Raw genomic sequence first — 23,552 nt, 5'->3', positions numbered from 1 at the left:
ATTCTACACCAACACTTCCAGCAGAAGTCCTTGAAAATGATCCTTTCGGTACATTGTGGAAGCTTCATTCACAAGTCAGCCTTTATAATAACGTACATCACCATAACATTTACATCATTCCCTTGGTGTTCTGCGGAGACCAGAGGAGAGATTGCTTTGCAACAGGACACTGATGGGATGAGAAATAAGCAGGAGGAAGTTGCACTGAACATCAGAAACTATATCCATTTAAAAAAAAAAAAAAAATAGAAATAATTATGTCTTATACGGAAATCTGGCATAGCTATTTGTCTCATTATTTACCCTTCCAAATGACTTAGGAACTAAGAGGCAGATTTATGGAAATGGTGCTGAACCTAGTGCAGCACAACCTTCCCTGCGGCCCTTAGCGCCCCCTACCACCACCATGCGTGCACCGTATTTAAAGTACGACGCACCATGGTGCAGGGTAGGCGGCAATAGCATCATTCTTCGTGACGCTAGTGATGTACTCTGCAGGAGTAGCACCAAAATGTTGGTTCTACTCCTGCAGAGTACATAGGGGTCCTTTCTAATTAATATAATGGAAGCCCCTTTTTAATGCCTGCTCTGAGCAGGTGTTAAAAGTGCCTTTTTTTTTTTTTTCCAGCCCCCCTAATGGGGGAACGCCCCCTTTGCATACATTATGCCTGGTGCTGGCATAATGTAGTGCAAAGGGCTACAGAGTGGCGCAATGCATGCATTGCGCCACTCTGTAAATATGGGGCGTGTATTTCGGCCTCATGGGGCCACAGTAACCTCATAGGGGGATTATAACTATCCCCCTTAATTTTAACCGATTAGTTCATCGGTTACGATTGTTATGTATTATAATAACACTAATTATGAGAAAAATGTTCACACAACTTTGCACATTTTCATATTTTTGATAACGCTATCACTTTAGCAACTGTGTGCTAAATGCAGCCAGATATGCTGAGGCATTGTCTTCCTATGTTACAAGCAGTACCAAGTGACTGAATGCAACATTGTCTACCCCAGTAGAGCCTCGTGTGCCCAGGTACAGCCTCATGTAAATAGGCAGAGGTGCCTTGAGTTAGCCAACTTAGGAATAGACTTGTTATGCAAAGAGAACACTCCAGGGCGGTCGCAGCTTTAAGGGCAATCTGGCAGTGTCCGGAGTGCTGGTCTGACAGGACAGTGAGTGGGCGTTGTTTTTTTTTTTTTTTTTGGTGCTGTTCATTCGCCTGTTATGGTCTAGTGCGCGTGGGTCTGTACAGTTCATTTCTCTAAAATTACCACAAACATTGCCTGTAACAGGCACAAATGCTGTTTCTTCGATACCTTGTGAAGCACCTGTATAGCATGTATTTACAAGTTCAAAACTGCCCCTATTTCAGAGGTGGCCTCTTTTTTTTTTTTTTATTCTTTTTTTTATAAACTATCTGAATCGCTTATGAAGGTCACTTTTATTTTGGTTTCTGTCCCGATCCGACTCTGGAAGCCTCACATCCCCAGCTGCAGCCTTATATGAAGAAACAGGTTCATGCACCCAGAACAGTCCAGGAGCACCTTTGCTCTCAGGGACTGGCTCATACTACAGACAAAATGGGCTCCTGGAGATGGTGCCTGAAAACCGAGGCTCAAGCTTGTGCCGTCCCTGAGCCTGCAGACTCACTGAATGGAAAAGGCCATTCCCTGAAAAAGGACCCTAGATCCTGATGGACATCAAACACAATGAGTTTTTCTTTTTTTTTTTTATTATATATATATATATATATATATATATATATATATATATATATATATATATATATATATAAGAACATTTATTGCTTGAAATGTATAAGTACAGGAAAAAGACAACCCATTTGTTTATATAAACATAAAAATTGGAAAGTGTCACAATACATCATTCAGTAAGCTAGTGATAACCTCAAATTTAGACATACATCACTCAATTGGACTTATTAGAAGATTCATAGCTCAATATATACAGTCGGAACTACAACCAATTATCTTCAGTTTATCCAGCACCCTGCTACTGAGTTAGGTCACAGCCAGCCAATGAGATCTTGAGTTTGATTGGCTGATGCTCAATGCTGTCCTTGAGGATGTGAAAGCCCACTTTTCCACAATCGTTGGGAGGGTTGAAGTGAGTTTCATATGGAGAAAGCTCTGTGACCTGATTCTGAGACCAAGCACAGGGAGTCTAAACTAGGATTAAATCGTTTTCTGATGGTGCATCTATCAGGCATGTAGGTCTGGCCAACCAGCACCATTCCATGTGAGGGGCAGAGGGTTGAAGAGAGACGTGATCTCTCTCCAGCTCTCCAGTGGAAGCTCCTCAAATCTAGTGGATTCACCTCTGCCTGAAGCCAGTGGATGACTTCTGCTTCACATCAGCTTATAACGCCTCTTGTGGCTGAATCGAAACAGTGCTCAATCTGGTTTGGGTTGGCACACAGGAACTGACAGATACAGTATTCCTGTTCTGATGTCCAGGTGAACCTAATAAGAGCGGTGTTGTGTATTTTATAACTCTTCCTTTGCTTATACTTTTCAACTCTACTGCCGTTATTTGGTAGTGCGTTGCAGCTTGCTCTTATCAACATTTTTGTTAAAGATGTCCTGCTCTGACTGAGGTTCAACTGGCTGGTCTGACTCAACAGGTTAATTTCCTAGAATGGTTAGGTGCAGTCATCCGCATTGCGTCTCCACCACTGCGGGCCAGTATTTCAAGACTATCCTGAAAGCAACATTCATATACTAAATGCTGCTCAAAGAAGTAGGTTGTCTGGCTTTGGGATCGCCACACCAAAGAGGGAAGCTAGCAAAGGCTCTCCTGTTCAGTGTCAAGACATCACCAGATAGCCACACAATCCACCACATCTTTGATCACAATGCAAAATATTGCTTGGTTGGCGCAAGCATGACTTATTTGATGAAGTCAAGCCTGATCAGTCTCATACCTCACTGGACAAAGATGATTTTCTTAAAGTGACAACTGTTGTGTGCGCATCAAAAAGGCATAGTGGGGAAATCAGTAGGGTTAGATAGGGTTTTTTTTTTGCTATATGTAAATTAACTCCCCATGTTCTGCACATTTCTGGGTGTTTAGCATTTGTAAGGCTAGCATGTTTCATGTGAATTGACACAAAAGAACTCTGAGCAAGGTATGGTGCACCATGCCTGGTTAGTGAAAGCCACCCTGAATTTGACCTAAATTGGTGAACACTGTTCCTTCCTTCTTGGAATGGTAGGTTAGAACCAATAATGCTACCAGGAGTGTTGGGTGAGTAATGGTTTTCCATGCACAGTATGCAATGTACCCACCTCCCCCTGTCCCGGCCAGGCGCACGGGCTTCCCCACGCGTGCACCACATCCCTTGAGTGGCTTCCTCATCCTTTAGCACTCCATGGTCCCAACCCACAGTATGATGTAAAAGTAGGGCAAGGGTGTAACGCACCAGGTCGTCTAAGGGTTGGCACCGTTTCTTCTAGTAGTCATCAGGTTACTGCTACGTTCAGGTCTACGCCTGCCAATAGTGAAGATATATCTGTTCATCATTAGAGTATGGGTAACTTTCTTGCAAATAGAGGAATTCGTCAATTCAAAGACAACACTAATGTTAAAAAGCATAACGTGTAAAATATGTAGCAACATTAAGCATGTGTAGATTTTCAGCAACATACAGAGAACAGTTGAAACTATAGCTGTTACTTGGGATTACAATTTATGAGCTGTTGTAAGTTCTTTGGTTGATGGAAGTTTGCAAACACGGTGTCCTGAATGTAGGTGAGAAGGAGAACTTTCTGGAACTTCTTGGCACTGATCAGATAGATCTCGTTTTTGTAGCTGAGCGCTGCAGAGATGGGAATCTGGGCGCCCACCCAATGCTCCATCAGAGACTGCGGCTGGGTGCTGTTTCCGATAGCTGCATCATACAACACGTACTGATCTCCTATTGGACAAAAAACAGAACACGTCATTGATATCTTAAGAAGAATCACCCAGTACATATCACTTGTCAGGAGAGGAGGCATTCTGAAACAAAGTGAATAATCTAGAATGAGAAAAATTAAACCGTGTTAAGTGACAGTTATATTCTCTGTAAATGTTATACCCGAGCCCCTGTGTGGTCAATACATGCTGTATGAGAGATATCTAGGTGAGACTCCAAGTAAAGGGGGAGTTTAATTACCTGTAAAGGTGATTTACCAGCTATTGAACATTCTTCCATGGTAAACTGGGAATCCTCAGGAATGAAAGTTTGACACACATTTAAGAGAGACATGCAATGTGCTATTTTCTGCAAGTGGTTGGGCTCACTTTCTCTGACATACCACTGCTTTTGAAGTGATATTAAGTGCCACCTTCGGTCAGATTCTGAGAACTAAAAAAAATCATACATATTGCACCTCAGTGGGATATGTGTTGGAAGGGAGGGCCACAGGTATACCCACCTTTACACACATGTATTTATTCTCATATTATTACTTGACATGCTGATGGAACGCAGGAGGAAGCAGCTAAAACTCAAGAGGTTGACAGGAGGTGCATCTCATATGAAGAAGTTTTTAGAATTGCCTGTTCAACTTGGATATCTGCCCCTGTTTCTATCTCGAGGTGGTAGTCCTTGCAGAAGGATTTCCACATGGCTGCGCTGCATATTTCTGACAGGCATAATGATAGCAACCATGTCACTTCCTTCCCTCAAGAGTGCATCCACCCACCCTGGTAAAATCCATGTTTGCTTTCTGATATGCGCATCTGATGCACTTCACAAAAATCTGGCAATAGCTGGCTCCAGTACTGCCTGTGTTTGTCTGTCCTGGCCATATGCAATGAGCAACTGAGTGAGTGATTGATCTTAGATTCTTTGTCCTATCAATTAGTAGCTCAAAATTCTCTTTACATCAAGCATCTGGAAAGCATTTTCAGCATCATTTGTCGATTGCTTAAAGAAAACAATTGATTAAAATGGAAATGGACAAAGACTTTGGGATGAACTACGAATAACTCTTCAAAGTGACTTTACCTACATGAAACATAGCCTTAGGCTCCACTAGAGAAAATGACACAATGCACTAATTCTCATGGTGGAGGTAATTGCTACTAGTAGGACCATTTTCCATGCAAGGTACTTGCGATCAAGCAAATGCATTGGTTCAAGTTGTGCTAATATCAAGCAAAAGAAATAAGGTTCAGTCCTCACATGGGAGCAGGGGCCAGGCCTGGAGAGAACATCCTAAATGCGCTTTCAAGGTATCGCCTAAATGTTACACAAAAAGAGTGTTGTGACATGAGCTTTATTTTCTTGGATGCCCTTGTCAAGACTTATCTTGCTTGAAACTTGATATGGCTGCCTTGTGCACTTGTATAGGTGCTCGCTTTAATACTGCCCAACAAATGCTAATTCATTGGCCCATATTTATACTTTTTGACGCTAAACTGCGCTAACGCAGTTTAGTGTCAAAAAATTTAGCGCCGTCTAACGCCATTCTGAAGCGCCATGCGGGCGCCGTATTTATGGAATGGCGTTAGCCGGCGCAAGCAGACCGGCGCTGCCTGGTGTGCGTGGAAAAAAACCACGTAGACCAGGCAGCGCCGGCGTTGGGAAAAAATGACGTTAGGGCGTCTTAAAATGGGGCAAGTCAGGTTGAGGCAAAAAAATCGCCTCAACCCGATTTGCGCCATTTTTTTACGACGCCCAGACGCCATTTCATGACTCCTGTCTTAGTAAAGACAGGAGTCATGCCCCCTTGCCCAATGGCCATGCCCATTGGACTTGTGTCCCCTGGGCATGGTCATTGGGCATAGTGGCATGTAGGGGGGCACAAATAAGGCCCCCCTATGCCACCCCAAAAAAATAAAAAAATATAAAAAATTATACTTACCTGAACTTACCTGAATGTCCCTGGGGTGGGTCCCTCCATCCTTGGGTGTCCTCCTGGGGTGGGCAGGGGTGGCAGGGGGGGTCCCTGGGGGCAGGGGAGGGCACCTGTGGGCTCATTTTGAGCCCACAGGCCCCTTAACGCCTACCCTGACCCAGGCGTTAAATAGTGGCGCAAATGCGGGGTTTTTTGACCCGCCAACTCCCGGGCGTGATTTTTGCCCGGGAGTATAAATACGACGCATTTGCGTCACCGTCATTTTTTTAGACGGGAACGCCTTCCTTGCATCTCATTAACGCAAGGAAGGCGTTCACGCAAAAAAATGACGCTATTTGCCAATACTTTGGCGCTAGACGCGTCTAACGCCAAAGTATAAATATGGCGTTAGTTTTGCGCCGAATTTGCGTCGAAAAAAACGACGCTAATTCAGCGCAAACGGAGTATAAATACGGGCCATTGTGTCTTGTCCACACCACAGGCAGGACCTAAGGCACTAAGTGGCATTCATCAGGGCGACTCTAGAACAAGACTGCATTTCCATGTTACTGGCAGACAAACCGAGAGTTGTTGACCAGGATAATTCCTGATCTTTGTAAGGGGCTAAGGGAAATGGCCTTTGAGGCATTGGAGATAACAAATGCCTTCGCAGTCCAATACAGTTCACTTTACGTTGAGTGCTACTCAACAGAGGCCAAGGGACTTGATCCCTTAATCACAGCCTTGAAGCCATCCCATCATGAGGCTCTAGACGTATTAATCACAGCAGAAGATTTTTCAGACCCTGCAACCAGAATGCACCCAGCCAGATGTTTGGCCCCAATGGCTTTCCAAATACATTTTACAAAAAAATTGCTTTACTCACCAACCCACACCTTTTGAAACTGTGCAATAAAGCATTACACACGGGAGCTCTACCTGATGATTTATGTAGGAATAAGCAATGAAGCCTACCATATCTCCCTGCATCCTACAGAACAATATCATCCTCATTTAGGGGTATATTTAAGAGCCACTAGCACCTCCTTGTGCCACATTAGTATAATTTTTTTAACGTAATGTGGCCTAACGAGGCCAAAATCGCTGCACCATTTTAAAAAAAGTGGTGCAATGCATGCACTGCACTAATTTGTAAACCTTTGCGCTACGTTATGCCTGCACCAGGCATAATGTATGCAAAGACGAAGTTCCCCGATTAGGGGGGCCGAAAAAATAGTGCAAAGAAATCTAAAAGATTTCTTTTTGTCATTTTTTCCCAGGAATTTTAATGCCTGCTCAGAGCAGGCGTTAATAGGAGGCTTCCATTGGTTTTAATAGGCCTCTGGATGCTTTTTCATGATTAGCGCCAGAATGTTTTACGTTAATCCTGCAAAGTGCCAAACTAGCACCAAAAGTTCTGGCGCTGGTTTCCTAACTACTGCCATGGTGCGCCGTATATTAAATACGGCGCACACATGGTGGCGTTAGGGGGGGGGCGCCACTTTTCATAAATCTGCCCCCGGGTCTCAATGAAAGGTCCTAGCCAAAATCCTCACTGATTGACACATGAATGTCTTCACGCTATTAATGCATTAAGATCACAGTTGCGTTATGCCCACTATATACATATAGGGGGTATAGTTATGAAACAGTGGCGCAGTGCAGCAAGTCATCTTGCTGCGTCACTGGCAAAGGACAGGAATGTGCTGTATTTAAGGCAATACAGCGCATTCCTGTCCTTTCCTCCGTGCTGCCTAGTGCCAGCGCAGGCACCCTAGCACCATGGCGGCAGGGTGCGTGCATTGCATGCTAGATTGTTTTTGTGCAGGAAGGGGAACCTTCCCTCACAAAAAACAATCCTGAGAGGCGTTTTCCTCTTTCGATGTGTGCTGCAGAATGCTCTTATGATGCATGATCCTCTTATGGTGCTGTTTCACTCTATCTTGAAGGGGTTGTTTCTCCCTTCCTTCAGATTTAGGGATTTAGGCCCGTATTTATACTTTTTTAGCACCGCATTTGCGTCGTTTTCTGACGCAAAAGTGACGCAAACTTGTAAAATGCAATTGTATTTTGTACGTTTGTGCCACTTTTGCGTCAAAAAGCGGCTCAAATGCGACGCAAAAAAAAGTATAAATATGGGCCTTAATTTCATTCTACCTCTGCACCTTTCCCCAAATTTCATATGTTTGTGTCATTGGTTCCAGTTTGGTGAAAGTTTTTTCACTTCCTTAATAATATTGAGTCAGACATCAATGAGGACATGAAATCGTATTCAGCAGTGTCAATGACCTTTTGTCGTAATGAAGGTTTTGGTGCCACCAACAACCGCACTGGTTCACCTGATCTCGGTTCTAACATTGAAAATGGGACTGATGTCACAGTGGAGTACCAAGATGTTGGGGGTATTGAAGGATGTGGTGTTGAATTAGGGGCATGGTGTTGACCGAAGTCAGTTAGGGATCTCCTGAAGATAGGGGTGAACAAGGCAGAGAAAATCCACTCTCCTAATTAACTGGGGTGTATTGAAAAGAGGGTTATTACCTTACCAGACATGTGCTTGGACTGGGTCAAGCTCCAGCCATATCCCTTTCCTGGACAGCTTGGGATGTTAAGCTTTTATGATGAAGAGTGGTCTACATGAGGGTGTTGCAAGACCTCTGACTGAGTAGGAGCCAATAGTACCCTTGTCCTCACATAGAAAGCTCACTAAATTGTCAACTGGGAAATCAAAATCAGTTGTATTTTAGGCCAGCAGATATATCTTGAGGTAAGGTGGATATTTTAAATAGGGGAAACACTGTGACTGTGATCTAAAATATAAGGGATCTCACCTACTTCACCTCCAGACACATCGCCTTAATCAGATTCACTCTATGTAATGATCCGTCCCAAGAAGAAACTTTGGTTACCTGGCTCTCACAAGAAAACAGAAAATCAGGTTCATAATAAAGGGTTGTTTTCTACCACTGGGGACTCGCAATAGAGTGTGTAGACGAAGAGAGAGATCCCACAATCCTACTGAATTCATAAAATAGAATGTTTCAGACAGGAGGAAGAGCCACAGTTTTAAAGGATCCTCATGGTGCAACACAGGGAGATCTGGATGGTAAAGAGTTGTCTACAACATATAAACATTACATAGGCAATCCATGGTACAAGATATAAATGAGCAAACACACACCCAATATTGGGACTAGCTTGCTAAAGCTTTAGGAGCTGACCTCTGGCCCACAATTTTAGAAAAAGAAAAGGAAGTCTTTTGAATGACTACAAGCCTGCCACTCAGCTGTCATCTCTAAAGAATGTGGCAGATTCGGAATAAAGTCTACAGTCTGAAGAAGTAGCTGGACGTTTGTTTTGGACAATGACATCTATCACAATACTAGAGGGCTTGTTTACAAGAAACTGGCACACCGTTATAGATGCACCAGTATTCTTGCACTGTCCTGCGCCCCCCTAACAACGCCACGGGAGCACTGTATTTACAATGCAGTGCTCCAGGGTGCAAAGTGTCCACAACAGCGTCAGAAATGCTGATGCTGTTTTGGCACCAAACCTTAACATTGCTGGACTAGCGTCACAATTTTGATGCTAGTGCAGCAATGTTAAGGGTGCCCCATTGGCAACAGCACAGCATCACCTTTAACGCCTGCCCTGAGCAAAAATGATGCTATGCTACCCCAGGAGGCCGCAGTGAAATCACGTAGATTACACTGCGCCATTTCTGTGGGGCTCTTAACGGGGGAAAGCCTCCCTTGCTTACATTTTACCTGGCGCAGGTATAATGTGGGCAAGTCTTTACAAACTACATCAATGATGACACTGGGCCAGTTTTTAAATGTGGCGTGGGGTGGGGGACTGTTTTGCGCCGCTTTAGCATAAAAAAAACTATGCTAAGGTGGCACAAAATCCTTGTAAATGAGGCCCTAGGTTTCCAAGATTTTTTGTAACCACTAAAAAAATTCAAACCCATGGCAGACCATAATATGGTTTGGCAATATATGCACATACAGCCTTAAATGTTTGGGTACATTTGCTCTATCCTAAAATTTCTTTCCCCCAAGTCTTGTTAATTTATAGTTGGTTATAGGGCCGAACAGGCCACCACATTCTACTGATAAATAGGTACGTAAACTTTCAGATATCTCTTAATTGTCAAATTATTTTGAAGGGACATTTAGACATTAACATATAACCACAAGGACGAGAAGTTACCATAAAAAGAGACTTCACTTTAAATTGGATGTGTTACTGCAATGATAATGAGGAATTACAACTGATAGATATAAACTGGGAATAAACAAGATGGCTGATTGCAAAACTAAAAAAGGAGAATGAAGGAAGTGTAATAATTGAACCATTACACGTGCTAACGGGCATATCACACCTGATATTCCATCTCATAACTCATTAAACACACCTCCCCCTCTAGAGCAGCAGTATTGGTTGCATTCTTCAAGACTATTTTCCTCCAGAATGTCACCCTTATTGACTGTGATAGGGAAAAGGAAACTCACAGTTGAAAAGAGTTAAATGGAAACTACAAGTTGTGGGGAAAATGAGGAGAGGAGGGCTTCTCAAGCTAAACAGAATAGCTTTATCTGTGAGAGGCACAGAGAGTGTAACACTGTTTCCATTTGGGAAAGAATGAGATTGTCTAAGAGACACTGTTTGTTACAGGCAAATTAGACCTCACTAGCTTAGAAACCATGATTACACTTAACTGAAACCCATTCTATGTTTTCCTCAACAGTTAGGACACTGAGAAGAGATCTAAAAACATAACAAAGACTTCTTGGTTGTCAGGGGCATAGTTCAGACATCCTATTTAAAGTAACCACATCAAGAAACACAAGAATACGGCTTGGGTTGAGAAGAAATACTATGCTGAAGCCCAATGGGTGGACATTGACAAAATCTGTAATTCTGATGGCCAAAAAAATGACAAGATTTCATTACCAATGTGGATGGAATTCAGGCCTCTCTGGTGCAAACTGTGTGGACCCGGATAGGTGGATTTCGTGTACACATATGACCGGTGTATGTATCCCCAAACCACTCTGCCACACAGTACCCCTACATGGATTCCTTGTTGATCACAGACTCGTGGAAGGGCTAGACCCTTCATCCTTTTCATAAGATGGACAACCATTCAAAATTGTCAAATTACTCTTTAGCTCTATTAGATATGGAGACATCCAGGATACAAGTAAAAGACCTGAAGGCATTAGTAGGAGACAATAAGATACTCCCATTTTACCAAACAGGATTTAGACCCCAATGTGGCACCATCCACATTGGATTAGCATTAGATTTTTTCTAAATCAAACACAAACACTGAAGGACAGCTTACATACATGTTATGCTAATTGCAGGGCGGCATTGATGAGGTTGAGCGAATTCCCCTTTGGAGAACACTTATGGTTTGGAGAATCCCAAATGTTTTACCCAGGTCAGCTGAATCTCTATACACTGAGACCTGGGTGACCGTGAAAGTGAAAAGTCCATGCGCGTGAACACATTGAGAAAAAGAGAGGATGAGTTTGGGCCTCACAGCTGTTCCATATAAATACTGATGCCATGGGCATAGCCTTTCTTCCAAGAATTGAGATGAAAGAAATGTAAATATTATAATCTGCAGATTATATTTTGTTTAAGGACAGAACCGAAATAGTCCTAACCCTCTTCCTTAAAGCTTTGGACATATACAACAAAAGTAATAAGCTTAGTTTCCATAGAAATAAATCAGACAAGGACATTTGGTAGGACGCGGAAAACAAAGCACACATAGTGAGTGGGCAATGTCCATTATCAGGGACTTTATGGAAAAACTGGTTGAGAAAAAGCTTTAACGCCATAGGTGCTATGGTTACCTATATATAGGGCCTGAGAGTTGCGGAAGCCTGGCATTACAAGGTCTCCTACACCGCCTACAAAACCCTGATCAAATCACAATTCCCTTTGATGTCACGGGCTCACAACAGGGATGAATTTATGCAGAAAAGTCATATGAGCAATGTTGTATATCTCAGTCAATTAAAAGATATACAAACATAATATTTAATGTATGTTTTCTCAGCCTGCCAATGTAAGAACTCAGTAGAGGGGAACGTATGCAGGTTATGCAAGTGCAAGAATGAATCTGTAATGCACATTATCTGCTTTTATAAAAATTATTCTTGTTATTATAAGACTGCTATGACAAATATTCTTCAGAGTTGGAGTTATACAATGTAGTTATGCAGTAAGCTTTGCGTTACATAATTTGGATATTCGAATTACTCCACAGCACTACAGATTTCCTTTTTATCCTCAGAAGAATTGGAGGAGAAAGGAAACAATCAAACATTAGTTGAGTAAGCGAGGAAGAATAGAGAATTATTAGTTGCATATGCAATAGGATTGCTGAACATATGAGCTACTTCACTACACTGGGTAATTACTCCATTGCAGCCATGAGACTTGAATGTGTCCCATCCAGCTATGACTAATCCCATCTCTAGATTCTGCAGTGTAGGCCAGCTGCTCTCCGTTGATAGGTTTGTATTTTTCGGATTAGAGGGTGTGTTTATCATTTTGGGATATGCAAAAAGAGAGGACACAAACAAGACTAATTAATAAATCGTGCTGAACATATGAGCCAATCTTCTGATGTAGGTAACCGCTCAGGACTATTTATGAGACTTCAATCCATCCCAATCACCTGTGAATAATATTTTCTTTGTTAGATTTTGTTTGTCAGGCCAGCTGCGTTAGGGAGTGCTAAGGGGCGCAAGAAAAGTGGCCCTGTATTGGATGCAGTACCACTTTTCTTAAATATGCCCCCTAGTGTAGCACTATCTGACATATGAATACTGTTGTTTCGGCATTTTTATATCCTCAGTTTGCATGCAAACTTAAAAAAAACCTCCTATGTATTCCCATCAACAATTGATCTTGACCGAAAACCTAGTTTCCTCCTTCCTTTCCATCCTCAGCATGGTTCCTCTGTACAGTCTCCTTTAAATCACATGCATGTTTGCCTTCATCCCTATTATTGCATTTCTGCAAACTGCGCACACCTCATTTCAAAGATCAAAACCTCTCCACTTAGTCATACCTAACAGTACCTAACCTCCTGTAGCACATCTATTAAAGCCACCAACCATACTCATAAATTCATATAACCCCTCCCACTAAAGAAAAACACCTAACTCCAATTAATATAAACTGCCACATAGAGTTAATGCATGGAACGGTTTTCTTAAGAGCCAATCCCAATAACCAAAAATAACCACTGAGAAAAGCCAATAACCATGGATTCTAGAGCACCGTGGAGCTCAACGTAAAATGCTTTCACGCCTTGTCAGAGGTAGTATGCGCTACATAAATGACAATTACAGTACTATATACATCACAGTTACGTATTATAAAAATATTTCTGTATATTAAAAATAACTCAGAGACCATGTGTGCACCGTATTTAATCGCACCATGGTAGTAGTTTGGAAACTAATGCCAACATTTTTGACGCTAGTTTGGTGCTTTGCAGGATTAGCGTAAAATATTTTGATGCTAATCCTGCAAAGCACATTGAGGCCCATTATAAAGAATGGTGTGCCTCCTTTTAATGCCTGCTCTGTGCAGGCGTTAAAAATGCCACAAAAAATGACGCTAAAACATGTTTTAGATTCTTTGCACAAATTCTTTCAGCCCCACTAGCAGAGAAACACCCCCCCTTGCATACATTATGCCTTGCACATGCATAATGTAGCACAAGGAGTTACAGACGAGGGGTTACAAATTGGTGCAATGCATGCATTGCGCCCGCCACTTTGTAAATCGGGTGCTGCAATTTTGGCCTCGTCGGGCCACAATAATGTAAAAAAGTGTTACTAATGTGGAGCAAGGAGGCGCTAGGCCCTCTTAAATCTGGGCCTAGGTATTTTGATAAGCTCTAGAAACACAGCTTTATCATGAACATCTGTTCAGCTGAAGGGGTGAAAGCATTAGGTAATAGCTGGAGGCATGTGTAGGGAAATATAGATAGGCTGCGTTCACAGTTACTTGAATCACTTGATCACTTATGATCACTCAATGTCGGAGAGTATATGGGGTAAATAATGCAAATGCTGGAGCAGATGTCTTCTGATGTTCACCCTTAAAGTTTGGCTTACAGTATTAATTACAAAATAAAAGCAGGATCCATTAGGATGACCCTTGTTCTGCAATGCAAAGGATGGGCGAGGAGATCTTTGAAAACGGGGGAAGTGTATTTCTTGCATTCTTGCCGATTGGAGGGTTCCAATGAGACAATAAAGTGGGGACGAAGTGGGCGGGGCTACTTTTAGCAATCCCAGGAACTTGGTAGCAAGGAGCTGCTCGTTAGCTCTTCCTGGGAGCTGCTGTGTGGCAGACAGTAGATGTGAAGAGTGGGTCTGTTCCTGGAGTCTAAGGTAAGGTTTCTTGGCCTAGGGCTATCCTTTGTATGCCCCTAACTGCTTCTTTAGCAAGGTTAATAACAGCAGGTGGCAGAGATCGCGTACTTCACTGTGCCATATTGTGGGCACTTCTGCTTGCCCCCACCCCCAGGGCTGCTTGTTGTGAGGCGCATCACTCTATGAAGGGGCAGGAAGTCTGTGAAGTCCACTTGAAAAGTAGAAAACCAAACTGTTCAATAAAAAATATAAAAAATAATTGTGACAAGTACGCAAGGAACTCTGCTCTGTACATGGCACAATAATCTTGTTTGCCTTTTCACAGCTACTTCCTAAAATACTGAATAGTGAGACTCTCAGGGCACTATGCCTTTTACTTCATGTAAAACCAAAGTTATCACCTCTTGAGTGTGTAAGGGATTTGGGGTTCACTGAACTAATGTCTTTTTCCATTAGTCTGCAAGTCACAATATTCATATAAATGTTGACTTCTGGTGTAGTGCACATCATAAACGCAATGGTCTCTTGGCATGTAAACAAGCAGGTTTTTAGTAGTAATACTGCATGTCACACCTGTCCTAGACCTTGGGAGGATGGAAGGTAGATACAGCAAGTGAAGACTTGTCCAAAAGCTTGGCAACAGAGTTCTGTAGTACACCATTAACAAGTGAGCAGTTTTACCCCATGTACTTCATGTTGCGTGTCTAGCCATCCAAATGCCTCTTATATGCATGGATATAAGATGAGCATTGTAAAATATCAGTAACTGTAGTAATTTTCAAAACATCAAAGTAAGACTGTACATGATGGTACATAAAATGTAAACTGATGCAGCCTAGCATGGGATAAGTGTATATATCTCCTCCATGTGGCCACACTCAAAACAGAAGGGCCACTCACCAATGGCCATCAGCTGTGAGTTTCAAGTGAAACCAGACTCAGTAGCCCCTCCGGGATATTCTGTTCAGTGTGATCAAGCTTTGCAAGGCTTCAGTTCTTCCAATGGAGTAAAGCTTATTAAATGTTCATTTGTTTAAAATAGTTCGTTTTACTTGTCCCCCAGACACGTGTCTCACTCTACATGAGCTCTTCGGTGGAGCACAGCAGGTTCTGAGTGCCAAACGTGTTTGCAGCTCGGAGTTGAGAAAGGCTACTCAGTGGAAACGCTGCACCTTTATAGGTTGATGAGAGCTGGTTGCTGGTTCTGTCTGCTTTCTTAGGAAAGTGGGAGGGTTGAACTATTCCCACCAGAGCCTGGCTGGGCTGGAGCTATTCAGTTAAGCACCCATCATTATCAAGGCCACAAATAGCCTGTTTGGTGCTTTCTTAAAAGGTCAAGCTCCAGGAATCATATCCCAGTCAAAATCAAAGGTGCCATTTGTTTTAAAGGGACTTTGTGTTTGCAGTGTTCAAATTGGGTGTGCAAAAGTGCTGTAACCCCGCCAGACAACCTAGTTGGTTAAATGAATGGCCAGTGCCAAATGTATGCTTTGAACTGCACTGGTCAGGCTTCCTCAGTCTCCCCATGAAAGAACCACCTCTAGCAGAAGGGTTTAGTGCAGGAATTGTTATCCATTGCCTTGCTTACCTCCGAAACAAAGAGATCTGGATTGTAATCCATTTTTACTTTTTTTTAACAGATTGTATTGGTTTTTGCATAGTAACATATTATGACCCACAGAATGATCAGTGAAGCTAATCAATAACTTTGCATCAAACATCGTTATAGCAACGGCATCAACAAACCATCCCCCCACATCATCCATCCACCCCCGCACTTGCATCCATGTCTCTATACAACGTTTAGTTGTGTCCCAATTGTTAAAGCCCTTTTTTCGTTAAGTAGCAGGTGGTTTACAAACATTTTTTAACCTCACAGCAGCTCTGCACCTTAAAAGTAGCAGTGCTCAGGCAACTCAGCATCTCATGAAATACAGACAGAGGCACTCTCCTGGGAATTAGCAGGGGACGTTGCCATTGACGAGGGATCTGGGTCTTTCATTCTATCTACCAATACCTCCCAGGGCGTGCCCAAGCCTAAAGAACCTTGTCCCTGCCTAACTTCTCAAAGCAGCACTGCACTCTTGTATCCCGCCCACCTCTCCAGATCTCTACATCATGTTTCTACGTGGGATACCCCAGTGGCTTTCCAATTTCTAGTGATTTCCATTTTTACTAGGATAAAAGCCAAGTCCTGGAACCTACTCGTAGCTTTGCTACTAGCAGTATGCAGGAATCAGCGTAACAGGCCCCGGTGTGCAGGGGACCTCCTTTGATGTGATATCTGCTACAATATTCACAGTAGATCCCCAATACTCTGTAAGCAACGGGCAACTCCACATCATATGTAGGAACTCCACTCCCTGTTCCCTACATCTTGGGCATGCTGCCCCCACTATGTGGGAGTGTCTGTTGAGTTTCCCAGGTGTGAGGTGTGCCCTATGTAATACAGAGAAGTTAATTAACTTGAAACAAGCATTTCATGATTTTTTGAGAGTTCTCTCCAATTTAGGTGCGCAATCGCCTTCAGGTATGGGGATTCCTAAATCTTCCTTCCATCTGGCCCACAATGTTAAGAGGATTATGTATGTCTCCCCGTATTGCCCTGTATAAGCAGGTGACCGCCTCATAGGTGCCAGAGGCCGTAGCTATGTACTGACATTGGTTAGGGTTATCAGTGAGGCCCCCCGTCCAGTGTCTACGTACCACAGTCGTTACTGCTCCATGTGGTAAAAAGTGAGCCTGAGGTAAGTCAAAGGACACATTGAATTCCTCAAATGGAAGGAGCACTCCCTCTTGGTACAGGTCCCCCACCCTGGAAGCTCCCGCTTCTGTCCACTCTGTGAGTCCTCACCAATCCCCATGTGGCAACACCTCCAGCATAGTTAAAGGCATGTCGGGTGAGTATGGCCTTTGCAAACATCTAGTCCAGCTGTGCTGTAATATTTGAAATTCAGTGGTATCATTCCCATGGGGGGAGTCTCAATCTCAGAAGTACTCTGGTCAGTTGGTGGAGATCAGGTGAATTGTTCATCATCCACTGCGTTAGCCATTGCAGCTGTGCATCAATGTATTCGGATTCAAAACCAGGGACAGGTATATTGCTCTCCGCTATGTGTCTCTGCAACATGGTTAAACTACCCATCTGCGGCCTGCCCTCTCCCCCGCAAAAAAAGCAATAAGAAGGGAATCAAGTTTTTGGAATAATGCTCAGGGAATCCACACCAACAGTGTCACAAAAAAATAGAGCAAAAAAATACAGTGCCACCCGTCCTGCCACTGAGTGGGGAAGTGTGTTCCAAACGTCCACACTCGCTCTAAGTGCTCTGATCACCTTCCCCATATTCCCGTCTAGCAAGGCGGCTGGAGCATATATATGTTACTGCCGGATACGAGAGGCATCTAGGGTTCCCATTGTAGTAAGTCTAGTCCCACTGGATGATCTTGATTAGTACTCGTCAGGAACTAATGCAACTTCTGCAATTGACCTTAAGTCCAGAGAAGGAACCGAATTTCTCCAGTAATCTTCTCACGCCTCCCAAATCTGTTGCATATTCTTTAAGAATATTAAGAGACTGTCCACGTATACGGTGATGTGGTGGGTTTGCCATGAGACCTCTATCCCACCGGTAGCTATCTCCCATCCTGGCCAAACTGGGCAGTGGCTCCATTGCCAGGGCGAGAGTAATGGGAAGAGAGGGCAGCTTTGTCGAGTCCTCCGGCCCACCTTGTAATTCTCTGAAATATGTCGGCCAGTATGGACTCTAGACATGGGGTCTGCGTATAGCAATCGAGTCCACGTTATGAAATCCTGTCCCAGATGGAAGTGCTCCATTATGCCATTGAGAAAGCCTCACTCCAGGCTGTCAAAGGCTTTCTCAATATCAATATCTACTGTGAAGATCGCACCATCAGCGCGATCATAAATTTCGGCTTCTAGAAGCATTAGGAGCCTCTGAATATTGAGTGCAGTGTTAAATCGAGGAACGAAGCCCGCCTTATCAGAGCGAATCAGTCTTGTCATATGTGGGGGGAGTCTAGTCGCTACGATGTGGCTAAGAATTTTATAATCGATACTGAGCATCGATAATTATCGATTAGCTTTCATGTCGTGTGGCAGCTGTCCCAGTTTCAACAGCGGATCTACCAATGCCTCTTTAGCCGAGTTTGGTAATAGACAGACATCGTTAGCCACTTTGTATAACTTCACCAATCTAGGGCCCAACTCATCCACAAATGTGGCGTAGAGCTCAACCGGGAAGCCGTTGGTTCCCGGTGTTGTACCGCTTGCTAAGGCCTTAATAGCTGCTCAAACCTCTTCAAGCATGATATCCCCTCCCAACTCTTCTGCCTCCTCAGTGGTAAGAAGTGGAAAAGATGTGGGTACTAGAAACTCTTTGATATCGTGATTGGCGTGTCCAGATGTACTTGTGTATAGGGTTGTGTCAGGGCCGGCTCTAGGAGTGGTGGTATCCTGTGCGACAGTTTATTGTGGCGCCCCCCCACCACATGACCTCCTCCTTGGTTTCACTCACTACTACCCAGCAAATGTGCCCCTCATCTCTCCCTCGCTCCCCATTCACATACATTCATGTGTTTTAAAGCACTTGTAAAGGCTGGCTTTACTAATCCATTCAGCTGGCCACTTAAAACATAGGGGCATATTTAAGAGCCCCTAGCGCCATTCTAACACCACATTAGCGTCATTTTTTTCACGCTAATGTGGCGTTAGAAGGCCAAAAACGTTGGGCCATATTTACAAAGTGGCGCAAAGCATGAATTGCGCCACTTTGTATCCCTTTGTGCTACATTATGCCTGCAACAGGCATAATGTATGCAAAGGTGGCATTCCCCTGTTGGGGGGTAAAAAAATGGCGCAAACAAATCAGACAGATTTCTTTGCGTCATTTTTTTCCGGCACTTTTAACGCCTGCTCAGAGCAGGTGATAAAAGGAGACTTCTGTTAGTTACAAAAAATTCTGACACTAGTCCTCTATCTACTGCCATGTTGCATCGTATTTTAAATACAGTGCACACATGGTGGCATTAGGGGAGCGCTAAGGGGTGCAGCGCCACTTTTTTCAAATATGCCCCATAGGGGCATATTTAAGAGCCCCTAGTGCCATTCTAACGCCACATTTGTGAATTTCTTTTTCAGCTAATGTGGCGTTAGAAGGCCAAATACGCTGTGCCATATTTACAAAGTGGCGCAATGCAGGCATTGCGCCACTTTGTAACCCTTTGCGCTACAATATGCCTGCGTTAGGGGGGCAAAAAAATGGCACAAAGAAATCTGACAGATTTCTTTGAGTATTTTTCCAGCACTTTTCACGCCTGCTCAGAGCAGGCATTAAAAGGAGGCTTCCATGGTTTACAGTGGGTCTCTGGGTGCTTTACAGGATTAGCGTCAACATTTTTTATGCTAATCCTGCAAAGCGCCAGACTACCATAAAAGATTCTGACACTAGCCCCCTAAATACCGCCATGGTGCGCGATATTTTAAATATGACACACACATGGTGGTGTTAGGGGGGTGCTAAAGGGTGCAAGAATAGTGTTGCAGCACTGTGTGCAGCGCCACTTTTTTCAAATTGCCCCATAGGACAGTGCTTGATTTGTAAATAAAAAGGTGCCGGTGCCCAAAGCCCTCCTCTTAAACACGTGGCTGCTGAAATTAAATGTGTGAACGCGGAATACTGAGGCAGCGTAATCCTGAAGCCATCTCGGGTCTCTTCAATCCATTTACAGGCACTCCCTGCCCCTTCAGCTCATTCTTGCGGACTTCTTGCGCCACCATTTGCAAATATGCCCCATAGTTCTGTTTTTTGCAGTAGGCATATTAACCCTCTATGCTACTTTATGTTGAGTCAAAGCTGCCACTGGACAAAACTCCCATCTCTCTCCCAGCAGGAACATTAATCACAAGAGGTATCTTGACATTTTAATTGTATCTTGAAGGCTAAATGCACAAAGAATTTTTCAGCAGGTGCTTTTAAATCGCAAGTTTCGGATGTTATTGCTAAACACAGTGCCCCCCCGGAGGTCAGCACCCGGTGCGGTCGCACCGCTTGCACTGCCCAAAAGCCGGCCCGGGTTGAGTAGTAAGCTCAGATTTGTTAGTTTATATCCATCTTCCTATATAACTGCGTGCCTTGGCCCATTTCTATTTCCAGTATGACGATCCCCACTTAGCAGGGTTAGTAAGCCAGGATAGTAATGGGCCAGTGCGGTAACACTCTGCATGGGCCTGAGTCATGTACACCTTGTAGTCGAAGCAGCACAAGTTCTCAGCATGCTTCGCCACTTCCTTTTTGGCCTCTAATAGGGATTGTTGTAGTTCTGGATTGTATGGTCATCACCTCTCTAATGTTCTCAGATGATTCTTTGCTGTCGTAATATCAGTCAATACAGTGCTTTTCACTCCCACCGACTCAGATAAACACCCACCCTGAGCACCGATTTAATCGTGTCCCATTACACTATGGGGGAGGGAGCAGTGTCAGTACTGTCCTCAAAGCAGTGGCAGACAGTAATTTTAGGAGGGAGGGGGGCGGGCGGGACACACAGGCACACATTCACACTCACTCATTCATTCACACACACACTCACAAACACACACATGCATTCACAGCACTCATTACCAAATATTCAAACATACATGCACCAAACAGTCATAAAAAAATAAACTACACACCCACACTTACCTTCACCTCTGCCTCGGAGGTCTCAGGAGGGTTGGGACTGCTGCCTCCCCTCACTGGCTAACCTGGAGTTAGCCAGTGAGGGAAGGCAGCAGTCCCAACTCATCACAGAGTGGGATGGGGTCAAGGAGACTGGGCGCTTCAGGGCTTAAAACTAAAGCACCCAGGTCCGAAGCAATCGGTGACATTCGCCCTCGTCATGACTGGGGGCTTCAAGGCACTTTTGCTAGGCTGAAGAGGTCACGCCCACAGGGCTGTGACTTATTCAACCCAGCAAAGTTCCATTCAGGCAGCTGTGAGACTGCGCAAATAGTGCACGTCTAGCTCCTAGTTACCTGACCTGAAAATGAAGTGTGTGTCAGGCTTACCTTTGCTCAGCCTGATCTTTGCTCAGCCTTATAGACACTCCTCCTGAGGGGCAAAAGGTGGGGGGCGTGGTCCCTCAGCCCCAAAGAACAGGCTGCGGCTGCCTCAAAATACTGCTGAATGTATTCCTCAATGGTATTGCGAAAGAGCAGGTCCTCTAAAGACTCAGGTTTTAGTCACCATGTTGGTATGCAGGGCGTAATCCATTGCAGGTGTAGTAGGACAGATTATGATCTGATATGGTTCTAGTTATGTCCTCTCCAGTTTTTCCTCATTCTCACACATTAATAGCAACTCCAACATCAGGCTCAATTCCCACTGTATTGCATTGGCTTTATATTATTTTGGCCAAAGTCTCAGGTGTTATTTTAGGTAGTTCTTCATCAGAGACCCCAGAGGGGCTGGATCTAGGATCGGAGTCTGAGCCCCAGTGTCACCCATCGAGGATGTGTGGCTCCCTCTGCTGCTGTTCATCATTTCCACCACCGCTACTGCCCTCTGCTTCTTCCTGGTGGACCTCTTCCCTTGAATCACTCTGGTACCACTGGCGGCCCTGTGCCTAGATCTTTTACTCTTCATTTGTCTGCATGGAAGCCTTGCTCCTGAGTCTGAATGTCTGTGCTGGTCGATCCATTCCCATAGCTCCATGCAGAATTCTGAAGATTTGTGCTCCTCTTGGGGTCGCCAAACGGAGCCCATCAGGAAACATCATGACACAGGATGGACCCATTTGATGGAGGTGCTTCTTCGCCTCTAAGAACATAGAGCACTGCCGCTGCACATGCCTGGTAAAATCTGGGAAGATCATAACTTTGTTGTTTTCCAATCATCATTACCGGGCTTGTCCCAGGATGTGGTCCTGGTCATTGTAGTACAGCAATCTGATGACCACCAGTCGCGGAGGCGCTCCCATGGTTTTGCCAATACCCTGTGCACCCTGTCCAGGGCATGAAATGGGTCGAGTTCCTCCGGCGCCACTGTGTCTTTCAGCCAGCATTTGAGGTAGTTCACCATACTATTACCGTCAACATGCTCTGGCAATCCAGTGACTCAAATATTGTTGCGCCTTGATCTGTTTTCTGCATCTTCTGCTTTGATTTCTAGCATGAAAACTTTTCCCTCCAATTCAGCCAGTCTCATTTCGGTGAAAGCCAAGTCAGTGAGTATCTCTGCTAGATCTCTTTCTGCCGCTGTGACTCGCTCTGCCAGATGACAATGGTCATTTTTTATTATTTCCATTTCTACCACCAAGGTGTCGATCTTTGCCTTTAGGACGTCTCTCAAAGTGGTTATGGCTTGCAAAATATCCTGGATGGTAGGTGTCGGGAAAAATATATATTCACATGTATGTACCTATAGATATGATACTTTAGTTCCAATTCTCTCCTCCATTATCTGAATCCCAGTAAGACTTCCCTACTGACCTCTCTGACACCTATGCCAGTTGTACAAACAAACCTCTCCAAGCCACGTTGTTAAGTTTAGCTCGGTCTCGCACTTTTAGTTCAGCTAGTCAGCAACCCAGCCCCCTTTTCTTTAGGGACCACCTGTTGTCTGTTCACGTGTTCATGCTCACACTGCATTATGTATATTTTACACTATGGACTTTAAGTTGTGTGTATGCAGCATTTCTTTTGTGCCCATGTTTGGACTGTGTCCCCTTTTGGGGTTGTGCTGTGACAGCACTTATTAACATATATAAGTGCCTGACTTATATGCTTCAGGGCAGAAGATGCCAGCTTGTAAGAGGTTACACTGGGATGTGCGTCTGCCTTCTGCCTTGGCCTGCCAATAAAACTTGGTACCTCATGAAAGCATTTCATCTGTTCCGGAGCCTTGCCTGGTGTTTGTGTTTTCTTTGCGCCACTCTGGGGAGGGTTGAAAAATAGTTTCCTAACAGTAGGGCCTGTCTCAAGGCCTAATTGTGGATCAGTGGTGCTCTCTCTTGGTACACGGTCTACAATCTCACCCACAGGCATGTTCCCTGTGTCAGTGTCTTTCTTATGTGACACCTTCCCCAAGGTTATGCTACTTTGTCACAGGTCGACAATTGTGACTGATCAGCACTAGAGCAGGAAAGTTGTATCGATCCAGATGGTGAACCAGCTAAAGCCCTTGTAGAGAAGCCTCTGGTGCAGCTGATAGCATCGGCAGTGAGAAGCTTGCAGCACCTCATGTGATAGGCAGTGTGTCCCCTGCGAATCCCACTGTGGCA

At 44.1% G+C, this 23,552-nt stretch overlaps 1 protein-coding gene across 1 annotated transcript in view; it reads right to left on the bottom strand.

The window, feature by feature from the left end:
* Positions 1-1,785: 1,785 nt before the first annotated feature.
* Positions 1,786-23,552, bottom strand: part of LOC138260408 (matrix metalloproteinase-18-like) — a 112,681-nt gene continuing 90,914 nt past the window's right edge. The window contains exon 8 of the mRNA XM_069208857.1: positions 1,786-3,944. Within this exon, the coding sequence (XP_069064958.1) occupies positions 3,700-3,944 (245 nt within the window). The 3' untranslated portion in view covers positions 1,786-3,699. The remainder of the gene's footprint in view (positions 3,945-23,552) is intronic.

This window comes from Pleurodeles waltl, chromosome 9 (genome assembly GCF_031143425.1).
Source record: "Pleurodeles waltl isolate 20211129_DDA chromosome 9, aPleWal1.hap1.20221129, whole genome shotgun sequence".
In the NCBI taxonomy this organism is placed as follows: domain Eukaryota; kingdom Metazoa; phylum Chordata; class Amphibia; order Caudata; family Salamandridae; genus Pleurodeles; species Pleurodeles waltl.
This window is presented reverse-complemented; position numbering and strand designations above follow the sequence as displayed.